The 22591-nt window shown below is 39.6% G+C and overlaps 1 protein-coding gene across 2 annotated transcripts; it reads right to left on the bottom strand.

Moving 5' to 3' along the window:
• Window positions 1-717: 717 nt before the first annotated feature.
• On the bottom strand, window positions 718-22440 carry vwa3a (von Willebrand factor A domain containing 3A). 2 transcript variants are annotated; one of them, XM_052540526.1, is made up of 31 exons: window positions 22279-22440; window positions 21368-21548; window positions 19926-20006; window positions 19568-19622; window positions 19383-19484; window positions 19181-19287; window positions 17936-18061; window positions 17057-17156; window positions 16922-16984; window positions 16121-16252; window positions 15186-15345; window positions 14831-14934; window positions 14668-14748; window positions 14342-14439; window positions 14142-14261; window positions 11253-11327; window positions 10606-10747; window positions 8119-8311; window positions 7747-7817; window positions 7268-7414; window positions 6836-6914; window positions 4870-4965; window positions 4672-4769; window positions 4444-4596; window positions 4258-4366; window positions 3797-3941; window positions 3531-3675; window positions 3236-3387; window positions 2878-2995; window positions 2634-2731; window positions 718-2524 (listed from the first exon to the last, which is right to left on the bottom strand). In XM_052540526.1, exons 2-31 carry the CDS (start codon window positions 21478-21480, stop codon window positions 2485-2487), a joined length of 3303 nt encoding a protein of 1100 aa, XP_052396486.1. In that variant the 5' UTR covers window positions 21481-21548; window positions 22279-22440; the 3' UTR covers window positions 718-2484. The 2 variants fall into 2 exon arrangements, 1 of the variants encoding a protein (XP_052396486.1); XR_008150378.1 differs by lacking the exons at window positions 718-2524; window positions 2634-2731 and having other exon boundaries at window positions 3236-3416.
• Between the last annotated feature and the right edge of the window lie 151 nt (window positions 22441-22591).

Genomic DNA, 22591 nt, shown 5'->3' with positions numbered 1-22591 from the left:
ATTAAAATTACTCTGTAATTAGTAATTACGTGGAAACATGAACTCTGCTAAATAAAGTGTGACCCAGAATGGAAATTATAGCCTACAAAGTTCTCAAATACTGATATACCAACAATAAAATAATACATTTATGTACACCTTTCATTATATGTAACTATCGAAGAAGAAGAAAGAAAAAACAAGAAATACAAATAAATGCGAACTGTAACTGATACTATTCAAACGTCATTAAATGTGCATGTCCCAGCTTTCTCTGCACCTGCACACTTTATTTACTTCATAATTGCTCAAGTTTAAAACAAAAGCGAACGGGTTTGTTTTTACCTGTCAGTCAGTGCTCATATGTGTGCAGCGCGTGCTTCCTTCCCCGCGAGTGTCTCTGATGATGTGCTGCATCTGTCAATCACCTGCGCCTCACCTGAGCGCGCGAGACCCGCGCAGCAGCCAATCAGCAAACTAGAACCCTGGCGCTGGCCAATCAGGTGAGCAGCTCTTCGTTTCAACGATTCAGTCATTCAATTGAAATCTCACAATATTAAATAAAAATAAAAACAAGAAGTAAAAAATAAAGAATAATACCTTAACCAAATGCACAAAATGTCTTATTTGAACTTGTTGAACTTCGCAATCGTTTCTTGCGCAAATAACACGATATAGCGAATAACAATAAACATACATTTTTGCAATGTAACACACTTTTTTATTGTAAATGATTGCATGAACAACAATAACTAAAAAAGATCCTAATAAGTGCATACACACACGAGCAAATACATAAAAATAAATAAACAAAAAAGCTTATTTTTATACATAATTTGGTTAACAATTGTCACTGCAATAACAAGAATTTGGTATTAATTTTATTTAGTTGTTTTAAGGTTAAGCTTATGTTATGAATTGAATATATTTTATGCCTTTTTTTTAAAGACAGGCTGTATAGGCCTACATATAATAATTGCCATTTAGCTTGAATAACATGAGTTTGCACGTTATATTAATGCTTCTGAGGACACATCCTCCTGGTTAACCTGTGCTACACCCCCTGACCAGCACAGGTGTACAAGCTCACAGACTCACCAAATTACACGCTGAGAGGGGATTTTGTCCAAGTGTATTTTATTGTAATTTCGACCATACACAATCGTTTCGGTGCACTATTAAACAAAGATAATAATTGACATGAAAGGACTACACAAAGCACACGTTTAATGCACAAACAAAACATTACACGACGTAAAGTTTATGCAGCAGTTTATACACTTCAAGGTCAAATGTAGCCTACAGTTCACTGCAGTAGCATGATGCAGTTAGTACCATTAGGTGCAGGTGCATATCCATCCCTTCACCTAAAAAATAAATATTAAATAGGTATTTTTCATTATTTTGAGTTTAGAAGTGGATTTGATGCATGTTATTGGAGCTATCTGTATAAAATGGAGGGATGTGATAAAATAAATTTGGTGAGTCTGTGAGCTTGGACACCTGTGCTGGTCAGGGGGTGTATAGCACAGGTTAACAAGAGGATGTGTCCTCAGAAGCATTAATATAACGTGCAAACCCTTGTTATTGAAACTACATTGCAATTATTATATGTACACAACCTATAGTCTATTCATAACACAAGCTTGATTCAATGAATGAATGAATGAATGAATGATGAATGCATTATTATCAATTGTCACTGCTATAACAAGAATTTGGTTAATCATTTTATTTTATTACTTTGATGTAATGACACATGCCCCTTTTGCCCTCTTTCTAACTTCACGAGATGCCATGGGTGTCTCTGACGATTAACCCCTCCATTCCACCCGAGTCTGATCTAAACTGAAGCATTCATTCATATAAACCCAGGGTGTGCACATGTACCAGAGCTACTCTCATGATGAAGAAATGCCAGGATTTATAGCCAGACTCTGATAGCGTCTGTTGGAGGTGCCCGAAATATCTGTGACATCATAGAAGCGGTGGAATTTTCAAACTCAAATTTAAACAGCTTTATTGTTTATCCAAGGACAGAAAATAGTCTTTTAACAAATGTTCACAGAAAAGACAATATAGTATGTCAGTAAAATATATTGATAATATATATTCAAAATGCACTCCGTTAAATATATTTTGCATATATTTTGGTGTATTCATTTTTACATAATACATTTTTCCTCATAGATTTTTCAATAATACAAATAAGTTGCTTTTCCTTCCACTGTTTTGATGCTACATTGTACACACATTGGCAATACATTTGTTTTTACACTTTCTTTTTGTTGCTGCTCATGAAGTACAATTAGAAAAAAAAAAAATTTAATGCTACACATAAAACGTTTTCTTTTTCTTTTAACCATGATTTTTATATCTATTTCAAAAATATTATGAAGCCATATTTAATTCTTAACACATTATTTTCCATTAGACCTTATGTAGGCCTTCGCCAGAGTTATTCTTGAATAAACAAAGCTTTTGATCAAGCGTGGAGATCAACTTTTATGTTCCCTTCTGGCTCCTCGACTCCAAAATAGTTTCCCTACGAAAAAAACCCAAATCACCATCTTAATGAGTCTATAATAACAGCAGTCCTTACACAGCAACACCAGGCCTGAGAATCACAGCATGAGCACTGAGTCAACACAAACCTGAAAGCTTTAGCTTGCTTCTGGAACAATCTCAGCTTCTCAATCTCTTCAGATAGTCTCCTAACATCATCCCCCTCACATTTAGGAAGCACTGGGTCCTTTGATTCAGGACATACAAGAATCAGCACATCATTTTATAACAATGAACAATGAAAACTACAAACCAATTCATAATGATCCTCATGCACTAGAATATGTCAGATATTTAAGAAACGATGAGCACTTGTCTTTATAATCAACACACCGCACTGCACGGATCTGACAGGAGTTTTCTGATAAGAGCAGGATCGGTGTTTTCAGGAACCTGATGAAATCGTCCTCCTGTTTTATGGGCCAGACTCTTCAGAAACTCACTGCATGCTCTGTTTAAAATGATTGAAATGATAAACAGATTTTAAAATCACTCTATTGCACAAACTGTAACACATACTTTTACTGCACCACTGCTGAAACTTCAGTAAAGGGTTTTCTGATATAAGACAACTGTGTAAAATTAGTTTTTTGATATGCAGTCTGAATAGCCGATAATAAATATGAAATCTTCTTGACGAAGGATTGATACAACTGGCCACGTTCACATCCAAAGCAGACTCTGAGTTCACCTGTCATGGCAGCTGACTGCGATGGTGTGGACTTTAAAGTCCTTCTCCTGTCTCCGAGTCTCAATCTCTGTCAGTATGCGACCGTGGCTGGAGTCACATCTCCCATCAGTGATCAGATACAGACCCACAGCATCTGCGAAGCCACAGGCCGTCTGGAGCAAAGACACTCCACACAGTCACACTTACAAACACAAGAAGAGCTGAGTGCAGAGCAGAGGGCTACACACGTTTATTCATGGAGCCGTGTAATAACGGTTTATACAAACGTAGTTATTGTGAGTATTGTTGAGAGTACCTGCAGAGCCTGTAGTGTGGAGGACGCTCCGTGTGTGCTGAGCTGATTCAACCACTGCACGGCCTCCACACACAGCTCCTCTGTGGACTGAACCAACACCGGCTGCCACATCCGCACCTCGCCGGAGAAAGCCAGCATGTTAAACCTGACGCACACACACACACACACACACAGATCAGTCACGGAGACAGCTGTCAACACAGATATGTGAGAATGTAAAAGGTTTGTATACCTCCCTCTAGAGTCTAGAGCAAAACAGAGTTTACCTCACGCTGTTGGCACGCAGCTGATCCCAGATCAGTAAAGTCAGCTCCTTCTGGAGCTCAGGGAGGCAGGGAGCCATAGATCCAGACACATCCAGCAGAACACAGACCGTCTTCTCCAGCACCGATCCAAACACACGCCTGCTGCCTGCTCACACACATAAAGATTCACATGGCAGGAAAACCAGACGAAACGGGATCTGTCCCAAAACCTGGTGAGCGTCCATGCAGTCTTTGTACTTTTTACACTGCCTTCATGCTGCAAGGATCCTATCAACACGCTTTTCATCCAAAATATCTTAAATTGTGTTCTGAAGACGAACAAAGCTTTTACTGGTTTGGAACGACATGGGAGTAAGTGATTAATTTTGTGGTGTAGTATCCCTTTAAATGATGCCTGGGCGTATGTTTTGGAACAGAGTCGTACACTTTAACCGTTGTTTTGATGGACACATGTATTGTACCTGTCAGTAACCACTCCAGTCTTTGGCCGTATCGCTGCATGAGTTTCTCAGTCTGACTGAGGTACTGCTTTAACTCTCCAGGAGTCAGGTGCAAGTGTTTCACAGCGCCCTGGGATCAATATTAAGAGATATGGCAGCACGGTAAAAACATATGTTCAGAATGATGTCAGACGGCACTGTGCTTACATTGATTTGGACTCTAGGGAATACGTCACAGTATTTGGCAGACACTCTCTTCTGGACGGACGGCACCAGTTTGTTGTGATGGCAGCATTCAGGTCCAGAAATCAGTTTGTGAAGGTCCAACTTCAGAGTCTTGACGCCAAACCTTTTCAGCCACTTAAAGGAAACAATCACAGAAACATTGAATCTTTGCTCCACTGTTGACTCGTGTGTGTAATTCTGGATGGGCACCTGTTTAGTTGAACAGATGTCTTCATGTTTTGGTAGTTTAACAGTGGTGATAGTCTTGCGCACACTCTTTGGTTTTGGATATTTCTTGAAGACAACACCTAGATAGGACAATCATGACTGTATGACTCAATATGAGCCAGTAATGCATACGTGTGGATCTCATGTGTGTATGTTTCTGGCTATGGCATGTCCACTAACCCAAGCTGCCGTCCTCCATGAAGAAGACAGACTGAGACACGCTGGTTTTCCTCTGGTCCGCAGACCTCGGTGGCCTTGCTGGTGTGCGGATATCAGCTGAGGGTCAGATAAATAGTCCAGCATTTAGTCTGAGAGGCATCAGAGGATGTTTTAGACTGAGTCAAGACTATAGCTGGGTTTCCATCAGCCTGTGTTTATGCACTTTTTGAAGTCACACATCAGAATCGAGTGATGGAAACGCTGAATTTCAAATAAAAATGCCTTAATTCACAACAAGGTTTTAAGCTCGTTTGAGGTGGGGTTTTGACTTGTGCGAAAAAGAGTTAATGTGAATAATGCTGGATGGAAATGTATTTTGCCAATAAATTCCTCCATGTGCATCCATGTGCATTTTTGCGCTATAGGATGGTAAATTCAGACTAACCAGCAGTCATTTGGAAATGCCTGAGCAAAGTCTGTGATCAAAGTATTTCTGTATAATTTCCTCTCAGCACTGTAAAACACTGCGTTCCCAAACAGCAGCATCCACCTCCCAAATCAATAAGTACATTCATTGTGTTTCATCTGCTCATTCTGAGGTGCAAGTCATTCATTATATATGAAAGTTTTGTTCTTCTGTAGCTTCTCCTACTTTGTTAAAGGTCCCGTTCTTCGTGATCCCATGTTTTAAACTTTAGTTAGTGTGTAATGTTGTTGTTAGAGTATAAATAATATCTGTAAAATGCTAAAGCTCAAAGTTCAATGCCAAGCGAGATATTTGATTTAACAGAATTTGCCTACAACGAACGCCCCTTTTGGACTACATCCCTCAGTTCCTGCAGTAATGACGTCACTAAAACAGTTTTTCGACTAACCTCCGCCCACATGAATTCACAAACAGGGGACGTGGCCTTGTTGCGCTCCGACGGAGAAGAAGGAAGAGTTGTTTGTTTTTGTCGCCATGTCGTTGAAACGCTGTTATTTTCATCTCAGAGAACAATCACCTTTGTTTGGGCTTCCCAGGAACGCTGTACTTGGAGATTAATGGTTACAATTTATGTTTAACTCGGTTCCCGAAAATTATAATCCACATGTAAAACTATGTGCAGCACATTTAGCTGAGGACAGGTTGCTGAGGACAACTTTCTCAATCAGTTTAATGCCGGATTTCCACAAAGATTACTCTCTTTGTCTGGAGAAGGCGCTGTTTATGGTAAGTGTATTTTATTATTTAAGTTGGTGCATTTAACAGTTTCTGTAACTTACTACACAAAGAGCAACGCTGTTTAGCTTTGTTAACTAGATGTTAGGGCTGTGCAAAAAAACAAATGAGATTTTCATGCGCATCTCGTCAGTAAAAACGCTCCTGTGACTATAAGTACATCTCCAACACGTGCGTTCTAGCCCAATCACGTTAGCAGGAGGGCTGCGTGTGCTCAGCTGCTGTCGAATCACAACACAGGAACCCCTGGCCCAATCAGAACTCGTCACGTATTTCTGAAGGAGAGGCTTCATAGAACAAGGAAGTCATCAGCCCGTTTTTGTGACAGTGAAAACAGCGGTATACAGTTTGGTGAATTGTGTGAAAAATACTTTTTTTACACGCGAAACATGAACACGTTATATTGTACATTGTAAACACAATCAAAGCTTCAAAAAAGCGCGTAAAACGGGACCTTTAAGTGATGTATAGTGGCAATTTATCAGGAAGTGACCATTTTGTTCTCTTTGACTCGCTGGATGGAAACGGTGATTGTTCGCTAATGTTTTGTGCCTTATTCCAATTTTGCGCATAAGTGAAATTTGCAACTTTGGATGGAAACCCAGCTAGTGACGTGCTTTTAGAATCTGACGTGGACAGAATAAGTTACGTTATCTTTAGCAATATAAAGCAAATGTAAATCTATTTATAATGCATTTAGAATCAGTTAGCATGGCAAAGAGAGAGCATTTGGTATTTGATCTCTAATAACTAGAGTCCTCACACCTGCTGGGATAACTGCTTTAGAGCTGTTCGGCCTCCAAGTCAAGCTGTTCTGTGCCAGTCTGCTCTTCTGCCTGCTTTCCTGCTCACGGCATACAGCATGATGAACACATCCTATTAACAACTCTGTAAAGGCATAATTCTCAACAAAATGAAAATTCTGTCATCATTTATTCCCTCCTGTTATCAGTTATCCCTCAACAGTTATCCCTCAGTTATCAACAGTTATCCCTCCTGTTGTTCCAGACAGTATGTTTCACTCATACAGTGGAAGTTTGCTTATCAACACTCCTCAGAATATCTTCTTTTGTGTTCAGCAGAAGAAATAACTACAGGTTTGGAGTGACATGGGGCTGAATGAACATGGACAGATTTAAAAGAGCAGTTTAGAGGGTTATAAGATGTCTGATGTTGAGATGAAGAGAGTGATCTGACCAGTCTAGCCAGGCTGAGTGATGTGGGTCGAGGAGATGGCAGTTGTGCTGTGTGTGTCCAGGCCCAGGGTTTGATGGGTGGGCTACTTGTTTCTCCTGAACCCCTGTCAGAGCCCTTCTGGATCAGAGAGTCCACTAATTCAGAGCACTGCAGAAAGAAACAATGAATGAAAAAAAGTCCAGTGTATGAAGCAGTACAGTTATGCAGGTAATATAAAGTCAACATGAAACAGTGTTAGAAATCCATTTGAACAATATGATTTCACTGAGACTTCAACAGTAACTGGACTTGACTGAAGAGATGAAACATGTTCAGAACACAAAGACCTGGATCAATCTTTCTTAACATCAACAATGATCATTTCTTGCAGGCGTTTCAAACTTTTCTTCTGGTTCCCATGAATTATTTAGACACCGTGGACACAGGTCACATAAAGGTCATGTGAGAAAAGCACCCAGAATGCACTGCTCTGAACTCACCTTCTGATAATAATTAACGGCCGTCTCCATTTCTCCAATCAGGGCACTGATGTCATCACTCTCCACGATGCCTGCAGGGAAAGACCAGGCAGAGGCTCATATTTTCCACTGCACACACACACACACACACTTCCTGTTGTAAGTTTAGTGGGTTCAGGCACCATGTGTTGTACACATGACAGACAAAAGCAGCACAACATCCAGAGCTCAAGAAAACAGCAGCTCTAGGGACTCTGTCTCGAAAGCTGAACAACGATATAAAACTGAAAGATGAACTGTCAGTCCATCCTAATCTAAACTAAAACCTAATCTAAATTCTTCTCCTCCCATCTTCCCTGTCACCCATCATTCATTCATTCAGTCTCCTCTCACCAGTCTCAGTCATCCAAAGGAAGCGTCCGTTGCCCGCGTGTGCCAGGCCGCTCAGAGCCCGGGCGGTTTCGGTCCGGGTGGTGTAACGGGGCGGAGGGCAGCGGGCGGTGTCCTCCTCTCCGGTGAACAGGCACACGTGGAGATTCAGGTTTGTTGTGCTGCAGCGCTCGGACACATAAGCAGTGACAGAAACCTGAGGATGAGAGGATGAAAAACACTGAGACTGCTTTCTGATATTAGCTTGCAGAAGAAAAATGTGATGATTACGTCAAAAAACAGAAACTGCACCTTGTATTTCTGAACAGCAGAGGGCAGCAGCGGCTTGCACGGTCATTATATAAGAGTTCAACATGCCAGAACACTAAAAATAAAACCTTGTCTCAAAGGTCTTCAGAATCCTCCATGTGACAATGACACAAAGAAAGATACTTTATATAATAAAGTTAATTGTGTGCTATGAGAAAAAAAAAAAGGTCTCAAGTGGGCTCCAAACAAAAACACCAAAAAAACAAGAAACATCCATCGTTAAAGAGCCAGTAAGATGAAAATTCTAAGCTTCCCATCACTGTTTATAAGTCCTGTACATTAGGTTTAAATCCATCCAAGGTTAACAAACCTTGTCATTTTGTCAAAATATCATTTTAAAATTACCTCAATTCTCAGAGATCCCCAAACGGTTCGCGCGAAGCTGTTCAAAAGATTCAGTTTCCTTAAACCCCACCTTTCGGTAGCATACTGTGTTCTGATTGGTCAACTGACATAGTCAGTTTGGATTGGTTGTTCCGCACACACCTCCACGGTAAACTATGCGTTAGCATCTGTTTGGGGTGAATTATGTCTTATTCCTCTCACCGCGAAGCAAACAGTAAAATAAAAAACTTGAACAGTCTCGCTGCTTTTTCTTCTGTGTGAGTGTATTCAAGATGTGCACTTCAGTTTGAATCTGAATAGAGCGTTCAGCGCGGGGGCGTGGTCACATTAGATATAATGAAGGGAGACATGAAAAACAGACATCGCGTTGTTATCATATGGATTACTTTATAACAGAATATTTTTGGCAGCACTTGTTTTGTTTTAAAGTAGACATGTCAAGCGTTCTATAGATATCTCTCTCATGTCTCTTCGTTGAGTATTCACGGAGTTACACTTCATTTTAATGACGTGTTTGTACATGACGATCAGCGCACAGGCGAAAACAGACACATAGCTTCATAATCATACTTCGTGTTGTGATTCGGAGATGCTTGTTGGTCTAAATAAAATTGGTAATGAACCATCTTTTATGGCCAAACGCTTTGAAAATCCCACTGTACTCACCGAGATTAGAAAAGCAGTCATCAGTGAAATGTTGTGAACACAACAAAAGGGATTTGTTGTACTGCTCTGGTATTGTGGTGAAAATAAATTTTAGCCATTGGTTCTTCTGATCTTCATTCTTTGGCAGTGAAAATAAAACGAACTTGCCTTTACAATTAAAAACACACTGTCTCCTCGACATGATGCTCTCACACCAACCAGAGCGTCTGTGTGTGTGTGTGGGAGGGGGGGGGGGGGGTGCAGGTCAGAGTTCCATTTCTCTCAACACGGTAGGCGGAGATTATTATGCAAAGTGTTCCTAGTGACGTACATAGAGATGGGCAAAAGATTTGAAATCTATAACGACTCGTTTCAGCGATTCAGAGTCGACTCCTTACTTTAGAAGCCAATAACTTTATAAATCGTGTACTTTTTGGTTTAATTACTTTGCACATTGTTTACACTGATGGACAGCTACATCATACACTGTAATACAGGTAATTTTGGATTTCCCATCTGTGTGGCTCTTTAAGGCATTTTAACTTTAAACCATCGCTTTTGGCTAAAATATGTTGTCTTCCCACATCTGACATATTTGTTTAGAGATGTATTTGACTGTGCATATTACTCTCCTGATTCAGAAAGGATGACTTTTTATTGGAGAAAGCAATATTACTGAAGACTAATCTTTTGTTCGGAAGAAACAGTTCGAAGATTAGAATTATCTTAGTAATGGATTTGTTCATCACAAACACACAGCACAAGACATTCATTGATGGACTGAAGTGGATTGCTGTGATGTTTTTATCAGCTGTTTTGACTCTCATTCTGACGGCACCCATTCACTGCAGAGTATCCACTGATGAACAAGTGATTTCTCCAAAACTATTCCAATGAAAGAGCAAACTCATTTACATCTTCATCATGGATGGCCTGATGGTGAGTGCATTTTAAGCAAATTTTTATTTGGATTAAAAAATCTTCCATTGGGCTGCATTGAATAGTTTTTTATTTAAATCTTCTAACTCCAAAGAATGCAACCCAATTAACTTATTAAAAAGTGCTCTTGTAAACTCGACAAAATAAGTGAAGGCCACAAGAAACGTGACAGCTACTAGACTACAGATCCACATCCTGAGCACCACATGTGACAGGACCTTGGCTTGCTAATGATTCACATGAACAGCTCACCATGTGTTGATCTGGCACGCCGGTGGTGAGGAGGTACAGGCCTCGAGTTAGGGATGAGTCGTCCCGCTCGTCCTCCTCTAGAGCGCACCGTAGAGCAGCCAGAGTATTACGACCCCCGACACACTCCAGTGCCTGAATCCACCTGAACACACACACACACACACACACACACGCACACACACACACACACACACACACACACACACACACACTCAGAAAGTTACAAGACTATTTCTCTGAGGCTTCAATTAAACTCTAGACCCTGAAAAGCAGAACAGGCTTTATTAGGAGATGCACCCAGGCTGCACAGATTTACTGTTTGGGAATGAACTTAAACTGAACTTGAGAGCAAAAACAATCTCTAAAATGAAATACACAACTAAACTGGAGTAAGACTAAGTGAACACAGAGTGAACCGCGTAAAACGGATGGAGTACTTTAAGGCTTTTTCTTCTGGAGATACATTTTGATACATGTTATTTCAGTCATTTTACTCAGTTTAGATCAGAATCTGATCTGGTAGTGCAGCATGAGCGATAGCAGTAGGGATGCCTTAGCAAACACCACTAACAAAGGACTTTACGAACAGAAGATGAGCGAGAGAACAACAGACTGTGAGGTCAAAAGCACATCCTGGTCTCTCTTACAGCCACGCAGCTTGAAGGTTTTCATGGGTGGAGGGCACCATCTTCTCCTGCCACGACTTGACATCTGATCCAAAACTGTGATGGACAAGATCACACAGAGCAAACAGGAAATGAACTCCACAGATGACATGTTACTCATAATATGTTATAATATATAGAATCAAATATTATCAATTTTAAAGAATGGTTAAAATAAACATTAAAATTAACCTTATGTCAGGGTCCTCATATAAGCTCACAGTCAGTGGCTGTTCATTTCAATCCTGCACATTTACTTTCCATACATAAACCATCAAGTGATGGAAATACATCTTTACATTAATCTTAAGAACATTAATGACACTTTTAATAATTGACAATCTGTGTATGTTAATGTGGCTCCACTATACAAACTGAGAGGACTTTAATAACAGGTAACGTCTGATGAAGCGCTCTGGAGAGGAGCCGTGCAGCTGCTCTGAAGTATTAAGAGCAGGTATGTGCGCTGCGCTCCCGGGCAAATCTATCAAGACTTCTATTTCTGCCAGACTAAAGTAGATCAGATCGCTCATGATGACTGTGCTAAAACAGGAGCAGACAACTGCTGAAGACTGACGATAAATGGCTCAGAGGCTTTATACTGGCCCATCACTGCCTTCATTTCCTCTGTGTGATGATGCAAATATGATTCAGCTATTAATAAAGAACACCAGCACTGATTTCTGAAAAGCTCTTTATGAACATGATGTGTTTGTACAGGCATTGTGTTGGAAGGCCATCTGTAGGGACCCATTTAATGTACCCTTTTTAAAAATAAAAGGGGGTTTTTCACAGTGGTGCTATAGAAGAATCATTTTCGGTACCCAAAGAACCTTTCAGGGTTTTAAAATAACCAGTTTTTCTAAAGAATCTGAAGAACGTTTCAACTCTGTTGTGAAAAGGAAAGGTTCTATATTTGTTAAAGGTTCCTTCACAGATGCCAATGAAGAGCTTGTACTATTACGAGAGCGTGCTAGTCATCAGGTGCTAATACCACAGTACTCTGATATATATCAGGAGCAAATGGACACAGCCTGACACTTGTACCAAAGGAATTAAAATATATAAAAACTACTGCCTGCTGTATTATCTAATTCATATATATGTAGATCTATTAATGTTTCCAAACTATTGACTCTGTTGCCAGGATCCACCGCCGCAGCTTAAACAGGCAGGTCAGATGATGTCACAATTGTTTCTTCTATTAAAATCTTAGTTTATTTACTTGGTCTCTAAATGTGGGATTGACAGCTGGACCACAAGTCGACCGGTGTATCGAGATAAGTCTCAGTACTCCCTATAACCGCTCCATTCCTGCTTGTACCTGAACTCTGCTGCTCTGGTGCAAGTGCCACACAGATAAAGTTCATCATTTGCATTTATGTGAGCGTTTTTGCGCAGGCTTCAAATAATATTAATGTATTAAGACATCCATTTAATGTACAGATGCAAATGCTAGTTTAATAGTGTTCCTTTTTCTGCAGACCAGACTGGACTCTCTGGTATCCTGATGGAAATCACATACATACCCTACCATTCAAATGTTGGAAACATCTACTTATTCTTTAGTTTTGCTATTGTTCACATTTTAGGATTAACATCACCAAACTATCAAAACTATCACCATCAAAACTATATGAAAAAACAAATGGATGTACGGGAATTAAATGTTAAATCAAAGCCATCTTTCCTCATTGTAGTAATTCTGTAAAGCAACTCCATTCGGTGCATCCTGTATTGAACTGTAGGTTCACATCTGAACGGTAATCTGAATCTTAAATCCAAGCCTTTGGATTTAAATTGGGCTTTAATTCACACTTAAGCACTTGATCAATGCATATCAGATGTGGTTAATAGCAACTCAACTGTATGTGCTTGAAAGCAAGAACAAACCTCTTTGGTTTTCATTTCAACTGCTTGGTAAATATGGATTGCATTTTGTGATGTCTGTATGAACTTTTTAATGTGGTAAAGTGGTAATGTGATGCGATTCCAAGTTTTCCTTTCTCTTTGGAGTGCTACAAGCTGTTCGTGAATAGATAATATCCCAGTTGCAAAGACTAAACTCTTAAACCCAAAGAGAATTTCTGTTTAAAAGTTAAGATTCGTCCACGCCCTCCTAAAACACCTCGTTTAAATACGCCCCCACGTCTACGTCACTGTGTGGGAAGATTTGCATAACGCCGCCCAAATGTTCACACAAAGAAAGAAGGCTGCTGCTGTCATGTCGTGGAGACGCTGTGTGTTTCGTTGTGAAAGTGAAGCTACTTTGTTTGTTCTTCCAGAAGAGGACACGACTAGAAATCAGTGGTTGAGTTGTATTTTTGTATCCATTCCAGAACAGCTCAACACGAATATTCAGATGTGTGCAGCACATTATATGGAGGACTGTAAAAAAACAGTAGAAGTCATTATAATCAGTAATTATATCTCCACTGGATGCTACAAATGCCTCATTTGTAATGCTTGAGGTATTCGGCCAATCACATCGCACTGGATAGCTGGCCAATCAGAGCACACCTCGCTTTTCAGACCGATGAGCTTTGTAAAAAATCTATGCGTTTCAGAAAGGCGGGTCATAGAGGAGCAACAATAATGTACACTATGTGGAAAATTTATATGTTTTTTTAACTTTAAATCGCATAAACACATTGCATTACACCAAAAACACAAAGATTTTTTAAGCCACGTCAGATGACCCCTTTAAAGCTTAAATGTTTTGGTGGAATCACTGTGTTCAAATATTTGACTGGTATATAAAAGTAAGAAGTTTTACAATGCCTTCCAGAGAGAAAGGCACAGGAGACTTTGGGACTAAATGACAAAGGGACTCATAACCTGTCACACTACAGATGAGTGTGTTTGACTTACACGATGACATTGAAGCTGTGTTTATCAGCCAGCTGCTCCTGCAGTAGTGTCCGGATGGCATGCTGGAGATGGAGCTGGTAGTGGACGTTCATCCCAGACATGTCCAGAAGAACCTGCACCCTGCATGGAGAAAGACAGAGAAGAAGTACAAGTACTGTCGAAATGATAGAAACATATCTATACTATCTAAAGGCTCTCACCTCTGTTCACACACGGTTCCCCATATCTGCTGGCTGCCCGTCCGGTTCAGCCACTCAACTCTCCTTTCAAACAGATGCACAGCACCCACGAGTCGCTTCTGCATGACAAAACAAAGAGAAGACTACAGAATGACACAGATTCTTAACAGATGGTGAAAACAAACATGCAAAATCCATTTAATTAGGTTTTAGTCATTTTAGTTCAATTGTAGCCAGGTTAGCAAAATGGCTAACATTACTTACAATGCTTGAAGGACTGCAGCTGGTTTGATATGATTTCTAGGTGGTCTACGTATGGCATATGGAGTTTTTGGTTTAAAACGTACCTGGTACTTTTGCAGTGATGGTAGATGGACATGCAAATTCTTCAGTGTCCCATCATGCCACTCAAACTGCACCATGACCCGCTGCAGACAAGCACACCGAGTTAGTTCAGTAAGTCTGCTGTACAGTTGAACAGATGGGAATCATGCTGGACGTGTTCCTCACCTCGTGAACTGTAGAGGAAACATTCTTTCCCAGGACTGGTACAAACGTCTCTTGTGGAGAGTAGGCATTAGGAGCCAGCAGCTGATACAGATCCAGCTTCTGAGCTGCATGAACACCACTGTTAGCCAGGACTAACCACTCTGATCAGAGACTTACTCAGGATATACACTGACACATGCAAATATGTGTGTAGGATTCTCAGACTGTGCTCTCTTAATAATGTCACATACGTCAGTATTGTTAACATTACAGAAGTGAATTGGGGTGTAAATACTGTTGTACTGTATGTTATGTAATATACTGTAATGTTGATATTCTCTTATCAGACATTGAAAAGGCATGGTCTGTCAGATACCCTTCAGGCCGTGGCTCTTCAGCCATTGACTGGAGCTGGTGGGCGCTGGGCCTGTGGTTTGGACACACAGTGGAGCACTGAGAGCAGGACGTACAGGACTGAAGTCAGAAAGAGTCAGACTGTCCAGACCTGAGCAGACCTGTGAAGACTCAAGTGACAACTGAAAGAAGACAAGTCAGAGTTTACAGCTCTCATAACATTATAGGATGTATCACAGGACTAAACTGGTAGAAAACTCACTTTCACCAAACCAAAAGTGCCATGGTACTGCTATATTCTTTAGACATGTACCATAGCAATACCATGTTTTACTGGACATACACTATGTTAGTATTTCTAAGGGTACATGAATGCAGCATTAACATTCACTCTTGTGAAAAAGAAGTACATTTAGCATACTATTAAAAAGAGTGCTTATTACAGAAATAACGTGCTTTAAAACTTTAAAAGAGTATACTTAAGTGTGAACTTAATGTAATATCTTCAGACACTTAACTGTATATTAATGTAACATTTACGTTATGGGTAAACACACTTACACTCATTTCTTGTAAAACTTGTATGACATGTTTTTAAACCATTTTTGTAAAAACACATGTAACAATGAAGTTCCAAATCAGAACATTTAAAATATATTAACTTTAAATGTAATATCAAGTAATTAATCTAAGATTAATACAAAGTGCACTTGCAAAAGAGTCACATGAGTACTCTCTATGTACACTTTCATTGATATTACTTACAAGTACAGTTTATTCTAAATAGACTTTATGATTTGAAGCACACTACAAGTCAAGTGCACATTCAGTAGAATTAAGGGCACTTCTTTTTCTCACAAGGGTCCATCATCAGGAGCTGTTGCAGTAAAATATGATCCCTCTGCTAACACAGTAATAGTGTACAGAAGGATTTGAGTGTAAATGTTGCAGGATCACCTCTGCATCAACAGTGACAGCTGCGTCTCCCAGTCGACCCTGACGCATGCTCTGGATCTGGGTAAGAACACTGCGCGCTGCTTTAATCTCCGCCCACAGCAGATCGACGTCTGTACTGCTGTCCACTACACCCTATCACACAAACACACAGATCTTCCTACAGTCTTGATGAGGTAAAGTGGTCCCAAGAAGTAGTTGAACACTGACAGCACACAAAAATGTCTGAAGGTCATTAGAACAACATTTCCAAGCGGTTATAATCTGCAGTCAACAACTGTAGGAGGTTTTCTCTTCAGCTAACTACACTTGTCTTCAAAAAAAAAAAAAAGAATAAACCTCACTGGTTTTCCCACTTCAGTCATGCTGATTGTGTCTCTTCAAAGACTTAATTCATATGGACTTTTAAGACAATTTTACAAACTTTCTGAAGCCTTAACATTTTGGTTGAATGGACTTTTAAAGGGAGGGATATCTTCACTTGTGTTTGGAAGATGAATTTTCATTGATTTTCATTCTCTAGGAATCAACATGATCCTCTTAGGCAATAAGTATCCAAATGATTTTTGTCTTTTTTGAACATTATGTCTACTAGAATCTCTTTTTTGTAAATAATTCTTTGCTTGAAATGTGTGGTTGACAAAATAAATGTCACTTTAATTGTATTTTGTTCTCTAATAGAATAAAAGTCTCATGATTTAAGTGGTTTCAGAGTCCGAATACTATATGTCACCACTAATTAATTTCAATTTGTTTTCAGTTTAAGAGATTATATATATATATATAGGTATTTTTCCAGATTACCAGTGCAGCAGAAAACAGGTGATATCTCCCCCCAGAAACTTCTGCCATCTTCTTCACAGTCTCCTATGACAGGACACATCAGTCAGTCACAGTAATGAGCAAGGTCCTCTAAAGAGCGTCTGTGGTGATACTCACAATGGCTGCTGGACTGCTGCAGCTGTAGGCGACCGCATGAACACAAGGCACTCGGGTTTGAGTTAAACAATCACAGATAACATCTACGGTCTGATCAGGGCTGGAAGAGATCATCATTATAAAGTTCCTGAACTTCGCTTCAGTCATTTAAACTGCAAACGGTGACCACACATTCTCAGCTGCCTTGTTTCCAAAGTATTCTTTCGATTTATTTGATACAGAGTAATGAGTCAAGAACAAAATTAAGATTTAGATTACGTGATTTGCAATGCTTCACAGGAGAGGCCTGTTGAGATATCTATATTTCCAAATTGCTAATTTCCACCAATAAAAAATAAATAAAACAATTCTGACTTGAATTGAGAGTTCATATCTCGCAATTCTGACATTATAACATGCAACTGCGAGTTATAAAGACAAAATTGTGGGTTATAAAGTCAGAGTATTGCAAAATATGATCACAATTCTAAGAAAAAAAGTCTGAATTGTGAGATATAAAGTCACAATTATCTTGTTTTATTTTTTATTCAGTGGTGGAAACAGACATCCATACTTTTGTCTTTACAGACGAATATAGCAACCATTTAATAACCTCACAATTCATGGTGGATCTGTCTTGAAAACTTTATATGTTATCACTTAAAGTCAGTTTCTCCATGGAGAAAATGAGAAGGATTATTACTTCTGTAACCCCTCTGTTGTGCTCTGTTATGCTGGGAGAGGAAATAGACCTCATCTCCTCAGACATTACCAATTATAACACAAACTATTTGAGGAGGAAAATGGACTGTGAATATGTCTAAAGGCGGCTGTGAACGTAAAGGAAATGACAAGGCTGCTGGCTCAGTTTAAGTCAAGAAACAGTGATTGATCTCTCACCGAGAGCCCAGGATGATGAGCAGTGTGTCCAGCTCTGAGCGGGTCAGTGTCCTCTGAAGCGCCTGCAGGAGATCACAGCCTCCCCCTGCCCGCAGCTGCATGACCCACGCACAGCCCTGTCTGAGCCTGAGACAGCATGTGTTCACTCAGAGAGAGCCTCGCACTTCAGACTCAGTCAGGGTTCTTTACATGTAGCATAACTAAAGACACTGGAGCTGTATTATAAAACCTAGTGAGCTGCCTCCGTGGGCATCAAGCTCTCAGCGTGAAGACTGGGTATCGTACTGTGCTGCTGTCCAAGAGTCTTTGTTTTAAACATAGTCTAAAGAAGCATTGCCGAACAGGAACACAGGTCTCACTGCATCCACTTCTTGGAAACATCGCTAACAGCAGAATGAACTGAGAACTGTAACTGATACTGCAAAAACACTCTGTATTTAACGAAAGCACGTGAAAAAGACCTGAACCTGAAGTGATGCATCCTGTTTACTAATATGCAAGTTCATTGCGCATAACTGCTATTTTAATGGTCAAAGTCAGTCCACGAACACGTGAGAGCGAGTTAACATTGTGTCAGCAAGCACAGTTAAACACATGTTGCCCAACACTCATCAGGCCACACAATATTGCTCTGTTAGTGTGGGAGATCAGCAGATTCTTAAAGGTTGATTGTTTCAAGAAGGTGAACACATTGACGTGTCTGGAGCAGATAAATGAGGTATCTACAGATACTCCTGCACTATTATCTTCACAATAAGCTAATGTCAGCTCTGTTGAAATCAGTTCATGTGAGCTGCTGGCCATCCACAGTCACTTGTGATGTTATAAGGACAGCAGTCGTTTCATCACCATGTTTCAAACACAAATGTCTTCATGAATAATTCATTGTGAATGATGGGAGGCTGAAACATTGTTTTAAGTGTGTGTTAGAAGCACGGCCTCCTCTCATTAGCTCATCTCCCCGTGCCCCTTCATCCTCTCCTCGGCTCTTCTTGGCATCTGTTACAAGTACAAACTGTTCTCACATGTGCCCACTCATCCCTCATGACAAACCCAAAATAAAACAAGCAGTCTCTCTAAACACACATCCTAATGAGAATAACGGCTGATGGCAGGGCTTACATGATCACTGTCCGTATTCGGAGAATAACACTGCATATCATCAATCAGCCATCTATAAGAGATAAAACTTTGGAAAATCAAATGAGTTGTGTGTGATCTGTGTGTGGAGACAGTGTCACTCACCTCAGTGGACAGGTGTCTTGTGGTTCGTCCCAAAGGCTGCTGACTTCTGAGCCGTAGGACAGCAGATGCAGCTGTTTTTTGAAGCGCAGTTGCTCGTCAATGAGAGTCTTTGACGGTGCAAGTAAAAAGAAACCACAAATGCAATTGATTAAATGAATAAATAAATCATGCAGCTAAAGCAATGACTCATTTGGGATCCTACTAGAAGCTCTCGCTGTAGATCAGCTCGTCTCTCTGTAGAGCAGTTCAGATCAGACGTGTCGATGAGCACCCCGACGCGGGACCCGTTCACCAGCCCAAACACCTGACAGATCAGAGCAAACCAGCACAGGAGTCAGGACACCAACGCTCTGTGAAGATCTCACAGATTCATCACAGGTTCATCACCTTCCTGCTTCCCTGACTGAGCCACTTGATGTGATCGTGGTACATCTCAATGGCCCTACAAAAAAACACCTCAATTAGAAATGCAATTTGGGGTTTTATATTAAAAAAACAGTGTTATAAGATTACCACATTAAATCTGAACCCATGATCTGTCAGTGGTTTAATAAAACTAACTTCTAAAGCCACCTGTGTCTTTTCAGTAATTTACTGCACACATGATTGTGCTTCATTTCATCAGTCGTGTATTTTGTCATATGATGTAATTAATTCAATGTTTTTGGACAGGCTTGTGACATCTACAGTAGTGTGTTCAGCAGCACAGAGATGGTGACTGTGCAGTGGAGGAGGTGATGCTCACATGTAAAGCTGCTCTTCAAAGTCTGCCAGAGACTCACTGCTGATCTGCATCTGTTTGCTCCCCCCGTCTCCTCTCTCAGAGCTGACACACACACACAGACACACACACACACACACACACAGAGAGCGAGAGAGAGAACACAATTTACAGTCTGGTACTGGTTGGAAAACATCACTAAGAATTTATATTTCACCAAATGCAAACGAAAAAGGCAATGTTTTGCATAAAGAAAGGCCTTAATAAGACATTTTTATATCATTAAAATATTTATGACAATTAAACACATTTCTCGTTTCACATTGATTGTATTATACAATTATCTGGACCCAACAATTGCACATGAAAACACGAGAGTGTTAAAAGCATTGATGCACTGCACTGAAAGCATTACTCATTGAGTGCAGCACTTTTTATTAATCGTGACTAAACTAACTGACAGGTTACAGTCATAACACACAACAACACGATCATCTAAAAACAGGCTTTATTTTCTTTATGCAAAACATAGTTTCAAATGTTTATGCCTTGGCACATGCTTTTAAAAACAGTACTTATTATGGAAATAATATACTACGTAAAGAATATACTTAGTGTCATTGATATATGGTTAAAGAAAGTGTACTGCCAAATGCATAAGAATTAATTTAAAAAATATACTTTATTGTCATTTCCATTGAGTTTGAATGTCATGTTTTTCATTATATTTGTAGTTACACATTTGTAATGATAATTTAAAACATTTATAGTAAAATTTAATATAATATCAAATAACACACTACGGTTACAATTATAATCAAGTACAAGTGCTTTAATTAGTCTTAGTTAACATTAAAATAAGTGTATTTTTTAAAGCATGATGAGAAACAATGTTTTAAAATGTTCTTTTTAAATAAAACGTTTAAGAAATTAAGAAATGTAAGAAACAGTCATGAAAGTGTGATCTTTCTAAGTAAAATTAATTTGATTAATATTATATTACGTCCAAGGACAGATCTTGAGCAATATCCTGTAATTTTAAGTACAAGTGCACATTCAACACTGTTAAGCACATTTATTTTGCATAAGGTTGTGCTTTTCTTACTGTAAAAGAAGCCCCACAACACTACCTTAAATGTAGCTTTCTGTCAAATAGTGGCGTGTATCAAATCTAAAAGCATGGTTTATAATTTCATAAAGCTAAAGTATTGAGCTTGCATTCTGGTTTCCTGGGTTTTTTTTTTGAGAACAGCAGGTAATTATAATTCTACACCTGGTTTCTAAGAACCAAACTAATTGACGTGAATCATTCTGAAGAGATATCGTGAGAGGAGTTTGTTGTTGACGACACAAACCTGTGCCAGACAAATCTGCAATACACTTTTTGACAGCTTTGTTAGTTGTAACGGGATCATCCTAGACTCTGTGCAGACGGGTGCAGTGAGTGTGTAGCTGTGTGAACGTACACAGGATCAGTGCTGCAGAGTGACAGGAGGTGAGAGAGAGACAGTCCACATCTCTCCAGACCGCTCGACTCCAGCCAGTGCTCTGAGCTCTCACACACTCCAGCCTGATCCATCCGCTTCTGCAGGATTCACAGCAGCGGTCACAACCAAACCAGCTCCATGATATCATACAGCAGTGCAGCTGAAAGACCAGGCAATGTGTGTAGATAGTACGTTTATTTCTGCAGCAGAACAGACTTGGAGAAATGTAGCATTTTCGACTGTTTCCACAGTGCTTGATCTGTGCATATTTCACTCCTGATTCAGACCAGCTGACCTTTTTTATTGGACAAAGCAAAAATATATATATTTTTTAACCGGAAGCAATAGAGGTTAAAATGTCCAAATGATTAATTTGTTTCCGACAAACACTTTTCACTTGATAGTTGTGGTTTTTATCAGCTCTTTGGACTCTCATTCTGACGGCACCCATTCACTGCAGAGGATCCACTGGTGAGGAAGTGATGCAATGCTACATTTCTCCAAATCTCACAAACAAACAAATGTGAACTCAGACTGGGCAATGACAATAAAGACATTTGTAATGTTACTAAAGAGTTCAACATCAATTAAGCGCTGTTTATTCATCAAAGAAGCCCGGTTTCCACAAAAATATATCAGTTTTCAACATTATTATAATTATAAGAAATATTTCTAGAGCAGCAAATCGACACATTAGAATGATTTGTGAAGGATCATGCTGAACACGTTAATTAAGCACCGTGATCCATTACATTTTAAAACATAGCCCACTCAGAAAACACTTATGTTTATTTTGTAGTAATATTTCAAAATATTACTGTTCTCGCTGTAACAAATACACGCAGCCTTGGTGAACATAAGAGACTTGCTTCAAGAACACCAAATCTTACCTTTACGCTGTTTGCTGAAGCGCTTTACTAGTGCTATTGTTATTATATTGTGTTATTATTATTAGTAAATGATGATGTAGTGTCCTGCTCGTGTATTTTAACGATGTTTTAATTTAACGACAGAAAGAAAAAGAAGCGGTTCTGAATGGAGACTGTATATGGTTACTGTAGAAACGAGCAGTAAACAGAGCGGTTGCCATGGTGAGGCGTCGCAGGGTTGTGAATGTTTACCTGACTCGAGCGGTCCTTGTGCTGCTCAAACACTGATATATGAAGAGTTCAGATGCAAAAACCTCTAAATGCCATCTGAAAT

Source organism: Carassius gibelio, chromosome A3 (assembly GCF_023724105.1).
Source record: "Carassius gibelio isolate Cgi1373 ecotype wild population from Czech Republic chromosome A3, carGib1.2-hapl.c, whole genome shotgun sequence".
Taxonomy (NCBI): domain Eukaryota; kingdom Metazoa; phylum Chordata; class Actinopteri; order Cypriniformes; family Cyprinidae; genus Carassius; species Carassius gibelio.
Note: the sequence above shows the minus strand (reverse complement) of the source record. Positions and strands in the feature narration are given on the sequence as shown.